The sequence below is a fragment of the Crotalus tigris genome, unplaced genomic scaffold (genome assembly GCF_016545835.1).
Source record: "Crotalus tigris isolate CLP2741 ecotype Arizona unplaced genomic scaffold, ASM1654583v1 scf7180000020968.1038771, whole genome shotgun sequence".
In the NCBI taxonomy this organism is placed as follows: Eukaryota; Metazoa; Chordata; class Lepidosauria; order Squamata; family Viperidae; genus Crotalus; species Crotalus tigris.
Window position 1 is genome coordinate 196280 of NW_024098284.1, and position 12717 is coordinate 208996.

Consider the following 12717-nt stretch of genomic DNA (forward strand, 5'->3'; position numbering starts at 1 on the left):
CCACCCACCCATCCCTCTATCTCTAATTTCTTTCTCTCATTTCTCTCTCTCCATCTATCCACCTATCTCTCTCTCTCTCTCTCCATCCATCCATCATCCATGTATATCTATCTATTTACCTATCTACCTAGCTACCAAACTACCTCCCTCCCTCCCTCTCTCCCATCCTCTTTCTCTCTCCCTCCCTCCCTCTCTACCTATCATCTGTCTGTCTGTCTGTCTGTCTATCTATCTATCTATCTATCTATTTCTATCCATCCATCCATCATTTTTCTCCCCATCGTATCCATCCATTGTTTCTGTCTGTCTGTCTATCCATCCATCCATCCATCCATCCATATCTATCTACCATCTACCTACCTACCTACCCATCCATCCATCCATCCATCCATCCATCCATATCTACCTACCTACCTACCCACCCACCCGTTTCTAATTTCTCTTTCTTTCATCTCTTTCTCTCTCTCCATCTATCCACCCATCTCTCCCTCCCTCCCTCCCTCTCTCTCTCTCTCTCTTCATTCATTCCTCTCTCTCTCCATCCATCCATCATCCATGTATATCTATTTACCTATCTACCTATCTACCAAACTACCTCCCTCCCTCCCTCCCTCCCTCCCTCTCCCATCCTCTCTCTCTCTCCCTCCCTCCCTCTCTCTCTTATGCCACCCATTTCACTCCGAAAAGCAATTCTGATATGGTCTTTAAAAAGTCGGAATCCGAAGAAGGGGGAAAAAAAAACCCTGGAGTGCTTGGATAAATTTAGAGAATCTATTTCCAAACTGGCTGACTCCGCAGGGCTGTTGTGAGCGTAGAACGGAAAAGGGGAAGATTTCAGGGTGTTGCTTTGAAATAACGAAATAATAACCCTAATGAAATTTGAAATAATGCCTGCCCACCCTGGCCGCTTGCAATTTTTGACACTAGATTCAAAGAATCGTCGGGTGAGGAGGAGAAGAAGAAGCCGTAGGATAAGTTTGGAGGTGAGACCATCAGGAAATCCCACAGTCGTAGGCTAGACCGGGACGCCTAAACAGGAGAAGATGGCAACAGCAGACCGTTTTGGAACTGTTGCCAAGATATCACATAGTCCCAAGGTGCTGGCTGACCTGGCCCGTGGCTGACTAAGCTAAAGAAGGTTGTTCCCGGTGAATCCTGGGATGGGAGACCACCAGGTGATAAAACCAGACTAGAAAAATCAGGAAAGTGACAAAGGGCAGGCTGAAAACGCCTGGGTGGGGGTCCCTGGAGGCAAAGCCTCACAGCCAAGGCAGATGGGGTCCTTGGCTAAAGTTGGCGGAGGCAGTGGGGAGGGGGCTGGGTGGGGAAGAGGGCCAGGGGAATTCCAGGCCAGCCTGGACCCCAGGAACATTTTCCCCCTATTCCCAGCTGCCGACTGTGTTCCTGGCCCGGCCACCGTGCAAAAAAGGCAGCAGCCGGGGGGGGGGGATTCCAGCAGCTGTCAGCAAGAGGCGGAGGGACCCCCCCTTTCCTTTAGCCCAAGGGCTAAACTTACATGGGAAATTGAGGGGGGGGCTCTAGGAAGACCCTTTCCCCCACATCTGCTGCATCCGGAGCATCCCTAGTGCAAGGAAGCAATCTGGATCTTGGAAGGAGCCTCAGCTGTAACTCCAGCCGTTGGAGGAGCTTTACCTGGCGAACCTCTGCCTGCTGCAAAGCTTTGGGGGGGTCAGCAAGGGAGGGCTGCAGGAAGATCCCCTTCCACCATCACCCTACCACGCCACCATCAACGGGGCAAAGGAGGCAGTTTGCATCTGGGAGGGACCTGAGCGCTAGCAATGGGGAAAACCTTACCTGGTGAACTTCTGCCTGCCACAAAATGTTGGGCAGGGGTAGAGGGGGAGACCCACCTCAGCTGGTCCAAAGGGGGCGGGGGGACCTGCTTGCGGAGGTTTGGAGAGTGGAGCACTGCTTGGGCAATTCAAAGACTTAGACCCCCTCCCAAATAAAATGGACCCCAATTCGAACTGCTTCACTCAGGTTCCCCCCAATTTGCCGGTCGGTAAAAGAGGAGACTCCCCCCGCCAAAGCCACTATTCTAAGCATCTTCCTTTGGGGCAGAAGAGAAGGACCGGGCAATTAGTGGGAAGGATTCCTCTCCAAAACTCCCCCTCGGCTGCATTCACACAACCTGTTAAACCCGGGTTAGGTTAACCGGTCTGCGTACGAGAGTTCCGGCTCGGTATGGCCGAAGAGACGTGGGCTGCTTAAGCCACGCAAAGACTTAATCTGGATTAAAGGCAACCAAGCTTGCCATTCGCTAGGGCAGTGATTCTCAACCTTTCTAATGCCGTGACTCCAAAATACAGTTCCCCATGTTGTGGTGACCCCCAAGTGGGTGTGGCCACCAATAAGAGGGAGTAGGACAGCTAGGGAAAAGGGAAAAAAATGGCGGACAGCATGGTTTGGTGACCCCCGTGAAATGGTCATTTGACCCCAAATGGGGTCCCGACCCACAGGTTGAGAACCACTGCGCTAGGGTGTTGTTTTTTTTTTCCAACCAGCGGGTAAAATAGGTTGTGTGAATGCACTCTTAACACACACACACACACACACACACACACACACACACACACACACACACACACGAACACACCCACCCACCCACCCAAAGCGTTGACTTCTTTACTTTTGCACCAGGAAAAAAAGGCCTGGCTGGAAGAACGAGTGGGGTTTGCTGCACTATTTGGGGGGCGGGGGGGTCCCTTCACTCTGCTGACCCCCCATCCAGCTTGCAGTACCCGCCAGGCCCACTGGGGGCAGCCAAGGAAGGCCGGGAAAGATCCAGAGGCCCGCTAGGGGGCACCATAGAAGGCGCGAACAACTGCCCGGAGGGCGCCAGGTTGCAGAAAGACGCGCTCCCCCCCACTCCCCGGGCACCTGAAGCGCTTTTGCAATTAGGAGGAAGGCAAGTCCGGACTTGCAAACCCGGACGCGTCATGGGCTGCAACCCCGCCGGCGCCCAGCAGAGGGCAGCAGAGAGACGACGCCCCCAAAAACTCCCTCTAGGGTTGCTGTGCCCACCCCCCCTTTTTTATTTTGCATCCCCCAAAAATGCAAAGTTGCAATATTTGAACCCGGTTTTCTTCCACCCAGCTTCTCCCAGAATTCCTAGCGGGCCCGGCGGAGGATTCTGGGAGTTCCCAGGCGGAAATTCGCCGGAAGCGGCTTGGCAGCCCGGCAAGGCGCCCCAGGTGTAGGTGATTAGCCTAATTAGCGTATGCAAATGAGCCTGGCGGGCAAGCGAAGCGCCTTCTTTGCAAAAAAGAAGCTGGGTAAGGTTTGTTTCCCCTTCTGCGGCCCGCAAACTCCGAATCCTGGCTTGTTTTTTTCCCCAGATCAGCAGGCCCTAAAAAAAGGGGGGGGAGGTTCCCTGGGTTTCAGCCTCGCTTTGGGGATGAGAAATCGGGTGCAAGAATTCCGGGGTCTCTGCAGGGCGCGTGTTAAATTCGGAGCAAAGGGGTTCATTTCCCCCCTCCTCCAATTCCTTATAAATGGAAAATCATGGTTTGTCCTTGTACTAGGCCTTACTGGTGGGGGGAGGGGCTGGAAGAAGAAATGGAGGAGGGGGTTCTGCTCTCCCTTCCCCCCCCCCGCCGTCCCTTTTCTTTCCTCCTCCCTCCCTCCTTCCCTCTTCTCTTTAATTCCCATTTTGGTTCTTCCCTCCCTCCCTCCCCACTCCCATCTCCTTCACTCCGTTCCTTCTCCCCTTTTCCCCTTCCCTTCCCCCTTCTTTTCTTTCTTCCTCCTCCTTCCCCCTTCCTTCTTTCCTTTTCATTCCCATCTCCTTCCTTTCCCCCTTCCCTTCTCCCCTTCTTCCCTTCCCCTTTTCTTCCTTCTCCTCTTCCTTCCTTCCTTCCTTCCCCCTTTCCTTCTCCTCCACTTTTTCTCTTCACTTCCCCCATTCTTTTCCTCCTTTCCTCTTCCTCCTTCCTTCCTCCCTTCCCATTCCCATCTCCTTCCCTCCCCCCTTCTTTTCTTCCTTCTCCTCCTTCCCCCTCTTTCCTTCCCTCCCCTCTTCTCATTCCCATTTGCCCTGTCCTGTGTTTGTACAATACCACACCCCCAAGTGCTTAACCTGGTTAGTTCAAGGTCTGCGCTCTCCCTTTGCAAAGGCGCAGGCCTCAGTGAATTGCATAAACCCCGAATGTTGGTCACTTTGTGATTCCGGGTCTTGTGCGCACCCAAAAAACAAATTAGTTCACAAACCAGATTCGCATCTGGTGTGAATGCAGGTGATTCCAGGGAAAGAAAGATAATTGCTTGGGCTTTTGTCTAGAGCAGTGGTTCTCAACCTTTTTAATGCCGCGACCCCCAACCGGTCGTAAGTCGAGGACTACTCAACTGGTGCAGCACCGTTTGCAGAATGGGACTTTTGGCGGGCTCAGCAGGGCAGAGACAGCCTGGACAATTCCTATTGGCTTTGGAAAGCCAATAGCATGAGACTCTATTCAAGAGAGTCTCTTCTATTGGCTTTCAAAAGCCAATAGAATAAAAGGGAGGAGCACAGCTAAGGAAAAGGGGGGAAAAATGGCGGACTGCGTTGTTTGGCGACCCCCATGAAATGGTCGTTCGACCCCAAATGGGGTCCCCACCCACAGGTTGAGAACCACTGCACTAGGCAAACTCAGTGGGGAAGCCGGATTCACTTAAGGACCGTGATTCGCTTAATAACTTGTAAAGTGGGGCAAAATTCACTTAGCGACTGTCTCACTTAGCAGCTGAAATTTTGTGCTCAGTTGTGGTAGATTGAGGACTTCCTGCGTCTCCTTTCTTCCTGACCGCCAGATATCAACATGACACCCTGAAGGGGTTTATCTGTGTTGTATTTAATTTGTCTCATTTTATGAACTGTGGGTAGTCCTTGGCTTACGACCACAAATGGAGTCCAACATTTCTTGCGATGAAGCAGGACATTTCTTAAGGGAGCTTTGCTCCATTTTACAACATTTCTTACCACCGTCATTAAGCGAACCACCGAGTGGATAAGTTAGTCACCTGGTTGTTAAGTGAATCTGGATTCACACCCGTTGAAGTGCGCTGGTCAGAAATTGGCAAAAGGGGATCACGTGACCTCTGGGGGGGGGCTGCAACCGGCGTAACTACATGCCAGTTGCCAAGTGTCCGGATTTTAATCACGTGACTCAGGGGGACGCTGCAAGGATCGTAACGAGGAGACACGGTCGTAAGGCACTTTTTTCCAGTGCCGTTTGGTCACTAAACAAACTGTGGTAAGGATTAGCTGTATAGATAACAACAACAACAACAATAATAATACAGTTGGAAGGGACCTTGGAGGTCATCTAGTCCAACCCTCTGCACAGGCAGGAGAGCCTATACCACTGAGTGCCCAAGAACTGCCCCTGTCCCCCCCGCGCTGCCTGCCCTGCCCCCACCCCCTGTCCCTGCGCCCTGTCCCTGCGCCCACCTGCCCGCAGGGCCACCCACTGCCTCCACAGCCTGCAGCAGCGCCATGGTGGCCACGCCCTCCACCCATGCGCCGCATCATCTGCATGCGATGGGAAGTGAGGGCGGAGTCTTGTCCCCGCTGTCCGGCTGCCATGTCCTTGGCTGCACTGCTCCTTGTGGACCATGCCCGGGGGCGACTCTACTTTGGGGGGGACTGCGGATGAGGAGGGGGCCGTGGGTGGAGGTGGGGCTGGGGGGACGGCAGGCGTGCCCACAGAGAGGGCTCTGAGTGCCACCTCTGCCACGCATGCCATAGGTTTGCCGTCACTACCCTGCACCATTTCAGACAGGTAGCTGTCTCTTCTTAAAAGCCTTCTTGGAAGGAAGGAAAGGAAGGAAGGAAGGACAGAACAGAATAACAGAGTAACAGAATAACAGAGTTGGAAGGGACTTCGGAGGTTATCTAGTCCAACCCCCTGCTCAGGCAGGAAATCCTAGACCATTTTCAACAAACGATTGTCCAGTCTCTTCTTAAAAACCTCCAGTGTTGGAGCAGCCACAACTTCAAGGAGAGAAGCAACCTAGAACTAAGGGGAAACTTCCTGACAGTTAGAACAGTTAACCAGTGGAACTCCTTGCCTCCAGAAGCAGTGAATGCTCCAACACTGGAAATTTTTAAGAAGAGACTGGACAGCCATTTGTCTGAAATGGTCTAGGGTTTCCTGCCTGAGCAGAGGGTTGGACTAGATGACCTCCAAGGTCCCTTCCAACTTTATTATTATTATTATTATGGATCATCGCATAGTCAGCCAGATGTTCAGACTGGATTGGGCATTTTGTCTACCTATCGAGTCCTTACCCAGGACCTGGGATAGGCAGATGTGGATGTTTGATGGTATTACAGATATCGTCGCAGGATGGAAGCAGTTCCTAATAAGGCCGCCTTTTGCAATTGACTAATAGCGAATTTGTCAGTGCCGATGATGGTGTTCAAGTGGTGCTCCAGTTGTTTTGGGATTGCACCCAAGGAGCCTATGACTATTGGTACTACCCTTGCTTGCTTTTGCCACAGTCTTTCTATTTCTATTTGTAGGTCTTTGTATTTTGTTATCTTCTCCAGTTCTTTCTCTTCTATTCTGCTGTCTCCAGGCACTGCCACATCCACTATCCAGACTTTTTGTCTTTCTTATCGACAATTGTTAAGTCTGGGGTGTTATGTTGCAGGTGCTTGTCTGTTTGAATTCTGAAGTCCCAGAGCAGTTTAATTTTATCATTTTCTAGGACTTTCTCTATTTTATGATCCCACCAGTTTTTGCTTACAGGCAAATGATATTTTTTGCAGATCTTCCAATGCACCATTGTTGCTACTTTGTCATGCTGCTGCTTGTAATCAGTCTGTGCAATCTTCTTGCAACAGCTTACCAGGTGGTCCACTGTTTCTTCAACGGCATTATTATTATTATTATTATTATTATTATTATTATTATTATTATTATTATGGAGGCAAGGAGTTCCACTGGTTAATTGGTCTCACTGTCAGGTTGCTTCTCTCCTTGATAAAAATTTCCATCCGTTGCTTCTTGTCCTGCCTTCAGGTGCTTTGGAAAATAGCTTGACTCCCTCTTCTTTGGGGCAGCCCCTGAGACGCTGCCCCTCTCCGCTTGAAAAGACGATAAAACAGCAGGATAAAACCTTAGGATTTAACTTTCCTCGCCTGCTTGGGAGTTTAAAAGAGATTTAATCGGCCGAATGCCTCTTGCTTGCAGATTCGTGGATCCACCTGGCTGTTTTTCCTGGACGGAGAGCTTTTATCGTCCCAGCATGTCGCAAGGATCCCAGACGCGGGAATACTTCCCCCCGGAGGTTTTCGAGCAGCTATGGGACATCTTGGAGCAGTAAGTGGGACAAGGGGACGACAGGGCAGCCGTTAAAAATCCATTTCAATTCAGGACAGGTAGTCCTCGATTTAACGACCACAATCGGGCTGGAGAATTCACTGGTTTGATTGAGGAAGACATCGTATGAATGTGCCTGATTTCCCCCCCCAGGGTCACTAAGTAAATCATTAATGGTCGTTAAGCGAGGCATCCCATGACTCATGGAAACCGGTTGGGAAGGTGGCAAATGGCGATCACAGGACCCATGGTGCTGAGTCAACACCAGTTGCCAAGTGTCTTGATTTTTTTTTAATCAGGTTACCGTAGGGACGCGGCCACGGTCGTAACTACGAGGACCGATCCTAGGCAACTTTTTTCCAGTGCCGGCATAACTTTGAACGGTCGCTAAATGAGTATTTGTAAGCTGAGGACCGCCTGTAGGGTAGATGTCCTGCCTTTGAGAAAGGCCTTTGAAGGCGGTCCTCGGCTTACGACCTCAATGGTGGCCAAAATTTCTGTTGCTAAGGGAGACATTGGTTAAGTGAGTTTTGTCCCATTTGCCCCAGTTCCTTGCCATGGTTGTTAAATGAATCACTGGGGTTGTTAAGCGAGTCATGTGGTTGTTAAGTGAATCCGGCTTCCCCCGTTGACTTTGCTTGTTGCAAAAGGGGATCACGTGACACTGGCACGTTGGAACCGTCATAAATGTGAGTCGGTGGCCAAGAATCTGAATTTTTTTTTATTAAACGTTTTAAAGATTTTATACAATATATATCCCAAATCCCTCCCCCCCTCCCCCACTTCCCAGAGCTGATTACAGGGTTACAAATAAACAATCATAATCTAACTAACCTTACCCAACTATACAAACAATCAAATCCATAACATACTTTAACTCCTTTTCAAAATAAATATTAACAAATTAAAAACGAAAATAATAATATAATTAAACCATAATACTAAAACTAATATAAATTCAACCATATTAAACTATTAATAATAATCTAAAATTTACTCATGAGCTAGATAATACTTTTTAGTCTCATATTTATTCTGAATATAATCTATCCATAAGAATCTGAATTTTGAACATGTGACCATGGGGCTGGTGCGACGGTCGGTAAGTGTGAAAACCAGTCCTAAGTCGCTTTCTTTCAGTGCCGTAGTGACTTTGAACGATCACTAAGCGAACTGTTGTGCTGCCTGTATTATCCTGGGCTGATTGGGGACGTTGTCCCCTTGGGCACTTAACCATGGTTCAACCACAGTTAGCAAAATGAATCTGCTCCTTAAGCTACTTGTCAAAGCCTTCTCGGGGGTGACCCCCAATTTCTGGGAAAAAAATCTCTCCCCTCCCTCCGTCTCCCCTTCCCGGGGCAAAGATTTCAGAACCGGGTCATGAAAAATTTCAGTGCAGCCGATAAAAGTTCAGAAACGGGCAGAATCCGTGTGATTTGGTAGCTCACGGGGGCTAAACCAGGATTACAAAGGTGCAGAACTGGAAGATGTAGGCCAGGGGTCTTCAAACTTAGCCCTTTGATGACTTGTGGACTTCAACTCCCAGAATTCCTCAGCCAGGCATGCTGGCTGAGGAATTCTGGGAGTTGAAGTCCGCAAGTCATGAGGGGCCATAGTTTCCCCACGCTGGCTGAGGAATTCTAAGTCCACGAGTCATTAAGGGGCCATAGTTTCCCTCATGCTGGCTGAGGAATTCTGGGAATTGAAGTCCGCAAATCATGAAGAGGCCATAGTTTCCCCCATGCTGGCTGAGGAATTCTGGGAGTTGAAGTCCGCAAGTCATGAAGGGGCCATAGTTTCCCTCATGCTGGCTCAGGAATTCTGGGAGTTGAAATTCTGCAAGTCATGAAGGGACCATAGTTTCCCCCATGCTGGCTGAGGAATTCTGGGAGTTGAAGTCCGCAAGTCATGAAGGGGCCATAGTTTCCCTCATGCTGGCTCAGGAATTCTGGGAGTTCATGAAGGGGCCAAGTTTGAAGACCCCTGATGTAGGTAGTCCTCTGTTTAGTGACCGGCTTCTGGCATTGAAAAAGCAACTTTGCCACCCATCCTCGCATTTACGACCTTCACGGGAGGGGGAGGTGTATAAAGCGAAGGACAAGTGGAAATCAGGATAAGCCCTGTTGTGGATTGACATTTAGTGACAACGACCAAGTTGCCGGTTCCAATGATAGTTGCTAAACGAGGACTACCGGTATCCTTATTTAAGCATTCATTCCCTGCAGTTAAGCACTGGGGAGTGCAAATTAGTGCTTTGCACACCAAATCGTTCGCTCTTCCTAGTACCTGTCCCTCAGCCAGACCGGGTGGCTACAAATCCTTCCAAATTGAAGTCTCTAGCCCTCAGTGTCATCAGTCATCAGCTTCTGCCTCCCAGCCTCCTCTTTTGGCCCCAGGAGGTCATCTAGATGTGTATCAAGCGCACTTCTACTCCAGTGTATGCACTTGGGGGGAACACCTGCAGCCCCCCAAATGCCCGTTTCCACCCCAAAGGAGACAATTCTTTCTGATCTCAGAAGCTTCAACAGGTATAGTCCTCGACTTACGACAGTTCATTTAGTGACCATTCCAAGTTACAACGGCGCTGAACAAAAGTGACTTATGACTGTTTTTCACACTTAGCGACTGTGACCCCCTTTTGCCACCTTCAGACAAACAAAGTCAATGGGGGGGGAAGCCAGGTTGATTTAAAAAACCAGGTTTGCCAGCTTAATAACTGCAGTGATCCACTTAATGACCGTGCCAAGAAAGGTTGTAAAACGGGGCAACGCTCACTTAACAGAGGTTTCGCTTAAGAACAGAAATGTGGGCCTCCATTGTGGTCTAGCTGCAAAGTTGGCTGCCAGCCAAACTACGATTGCATCAAGGAGAACCTTGAGACGCGGTCAGCGCAAAGGTCTGTTCGGCACCTTCTCCGGCCAGTCCTCGGGTTTACGACCCAGAATTAATGGTCCTAAACCATGCTGCTTGTGTACCCTTTGCACGGCTACGCCCAATTCTTAAGGCCTTTTGTGCATTGGTCGTTACGTGGCGGTGATAAAATGAACCCTCTGGTGGTGAAGTCAAGTCACTGGCAGTAATGGGTGGGTTTTTTTCCCCGGAAGCCGGTCCGTCGTACCTTGAAAAGGTCGCTAAGTGAGCGGTTGTAAGTGGAGGACCAGCTGTCCCGTCTCTCTTCCAGGCCTTTGTGCTCTGTCCAGCCGATCGACCTGAACTTCCTGGAGCAGAGCACGGCAGATGGCCCTACCAACAAGATTGAGATCAGCCTGGACTGCATCCGCATGCAGGACTCGGAGCTGGGCGATCCCATGTGGGTGAGTCGGGGGGGCAGGGGGCTCCGGAAGGTGGTGGGGGTGGCTGCTGGGGGTCAAGGCCACGCGGGACCCACTGTTCTCTTGCCCTATGTGGACAGGAAGAGGTTCCTGGGGGCTGGTGGAGAATCCATAGAAGAGGACCTGTGTGTGTATGGGGGGGGGGTCCTTGCTGGTCTTTGATCTTGGTGGGTTTTCTTGGGGGCGTTTCATGGTCCAACTAGGGAATGTTTGTGGGGGGCTGAGGGGGTTTGTGGAGTAGAGGAGGGGTCCTTGGTACTCTCTGGGTTTGGGGGTTTCCTTGCAGACGTTTCATGACCCAACTAGGCAATGTCATCAATGCTAGAAGGGAGGGGGGCTTGCGGAGAGGAGGAGAGAAAGAAAGAAAGAAAGAAAGAAAGAAAGAAAGAAAGAAAGAAAGAAAGAGAGAGAAAAAAGAAAGAAAAAGAAAGAAAGAAAAAAAGAAAAAGAAAGAAAGAAAAAAAGAAAAAAGAAAGAAAAAGAAAGAAAGAAAGAAAGAAAGAAAGAGAAAGAAAGAAAAAGAAAAAAGATAGAAAAAGAAAGAAAGACAGAAAGAAAGGACTGTGGGGTCCTGGGTGCTCTCTGAGCTTGGTGGTTTCCTTGCAGACGTTTCACGACCCAACTAGGCAACATCATCAGTGCTAGAAGGGAGGGGGGCATGGGGAGAGGAGGAGGAGGAGGAGGCAGACTGTGGGGTCGATCCTGTGACCTTGGGGATGCTGCAATGCTTGTAAGTGTGAAAAATGACCCTAAGTCCCTTTTTCCAGTGCCGTTGCAACTTTGGTCACTAAACAAATCATTATAAATTTGAGGACGGCCTATATCTGCACGTGCTCCATCTTTGTTGTTAAGGGAATCCCTGCAGTTGTTAAGTCAGTCACACGGTCGTTAAGTGAATCCATTGACTGTGCTTGTCAGAAGGTCGTAAAAGGGGGATCACAGAATCCCGGGGGGGGGGAAACGCTGCGGCCGTCGTAAGTATGAGTCGGTTGCCAAACGGCCGGATTTTGATCACGGAGATACTGCAACGGTTGTGAAGTCGCTTTTTCCAGTAACTTTGAACAGTCACTAAACGAAGTTGGGGATTCACTGCATTCTTCCTTCCTTTTCTGCTCGTGGGGCCGGTTGTTCAGCCGCCTCAAGGCGAGGGAGGGGGGCGCCCTTCCATCGGTGGAACATGGGCCTCAGACTCCCTGCGCCCCCCCCCCTCCACTCTTGCTCCTCCCAGGCGTGCGGCATTTGTCGTGCGCCCTCGGTTGCCTCTCCGGCGTGTGGCTTTAATCTGCTGTTGACTCAAGAGAGCTCTCGGCCCGTGTGTGTTCTTACACAACTCTGCGGCTCCCTCCCCCCCCCCCCGGCAATGCCCCCTCCCCCTCCTTTCATTCATGCGTCTCTGGAGGTGGCCAGAATGGGGAGGGGACGACTGGGGGGGGGGAACTTTGTGCAAAAGGGGGAAAGTTTATTTTTCTGCCTTTTTGGGGAGTTGTCGAACATCGCTCGACAGGTGTCCGCCCAGCCCAGAGAGGGAGGGAGTTGTGTGTTTGCTTTGCTGTTCCTCGGAAGGGAGTGTGGCGCTGCGCATAGCCCCGGGGAAGGGTTTTTTTTGTGTTGAATCACAAACCCAGCCAGCTTCCTCCACCGCCTCCCCCCCTCCAGCCCCCCCTCCTTGCGCCTAGCCGCAGGGCCAGGCGCCCGGCCAGCACCTGTCTCCCGTGGAGCCCTGCCTGGCGCTGCAGGGGGAGACCCACATTTTGGGGACTTTGGGGAAGGGGGCAACGTCCTGCACAGAAAAAAAGGGAGGGGTCCTGTATCTAGCGCTTGGTTGCTGCGTTGGGCACCCCCAAGAAGGCAAAGAAGTCACCGTGGCGTCCCGAAGCTGGCCGTTAAATCTCCACCTCTTTTGAATATTGTGCTGCGTCTCTCCAGGCTGGGGGTGACCTGGAGCTTTTGTAGTGGGGGGGGGGGTCTGGCCAGTTCCTGTGGCTTTGCATCTGTTTGAGGGTGCAGCTTGGATTTAGGGGGACAAAGTCTCCTGTCCCTGGGTTTCTTGCAAGAGGTTT

General features: G+C 50.7%; 1 protein-coding gene across 4 annotated transcripts in view; it reads left to right on the forward strand.

Annotated features, from left to right (window-relative positions):
• TP63 (tumor protein p63) overlaps window positions 1-12717 on the forward strand; it is a 160648-nt gene that overhangs the window by 13967 nt on the left and 133964 nt on the right. For 3 of the 4 annotated variants that reach the window (XM_039369088.1, XM_039369089.1, XM_039369093.1), the window contains exons 2-3: window positions 7197-7325; window positions 10507-10639. In XM_039369088.1, coding sequence (XP_039225022.1) covers window positions 7197-7325; window positions 10507-10639 — 262 coding nt within the window. Of the gene's footprint in view, window positions 1-3183; window positions 3297-7196; window positions 7326-10506; window positions 10640-12717 lie in introns of those variants that run through there. The other variant, XM_039369090.1, reaches the window with a different exon arrangement.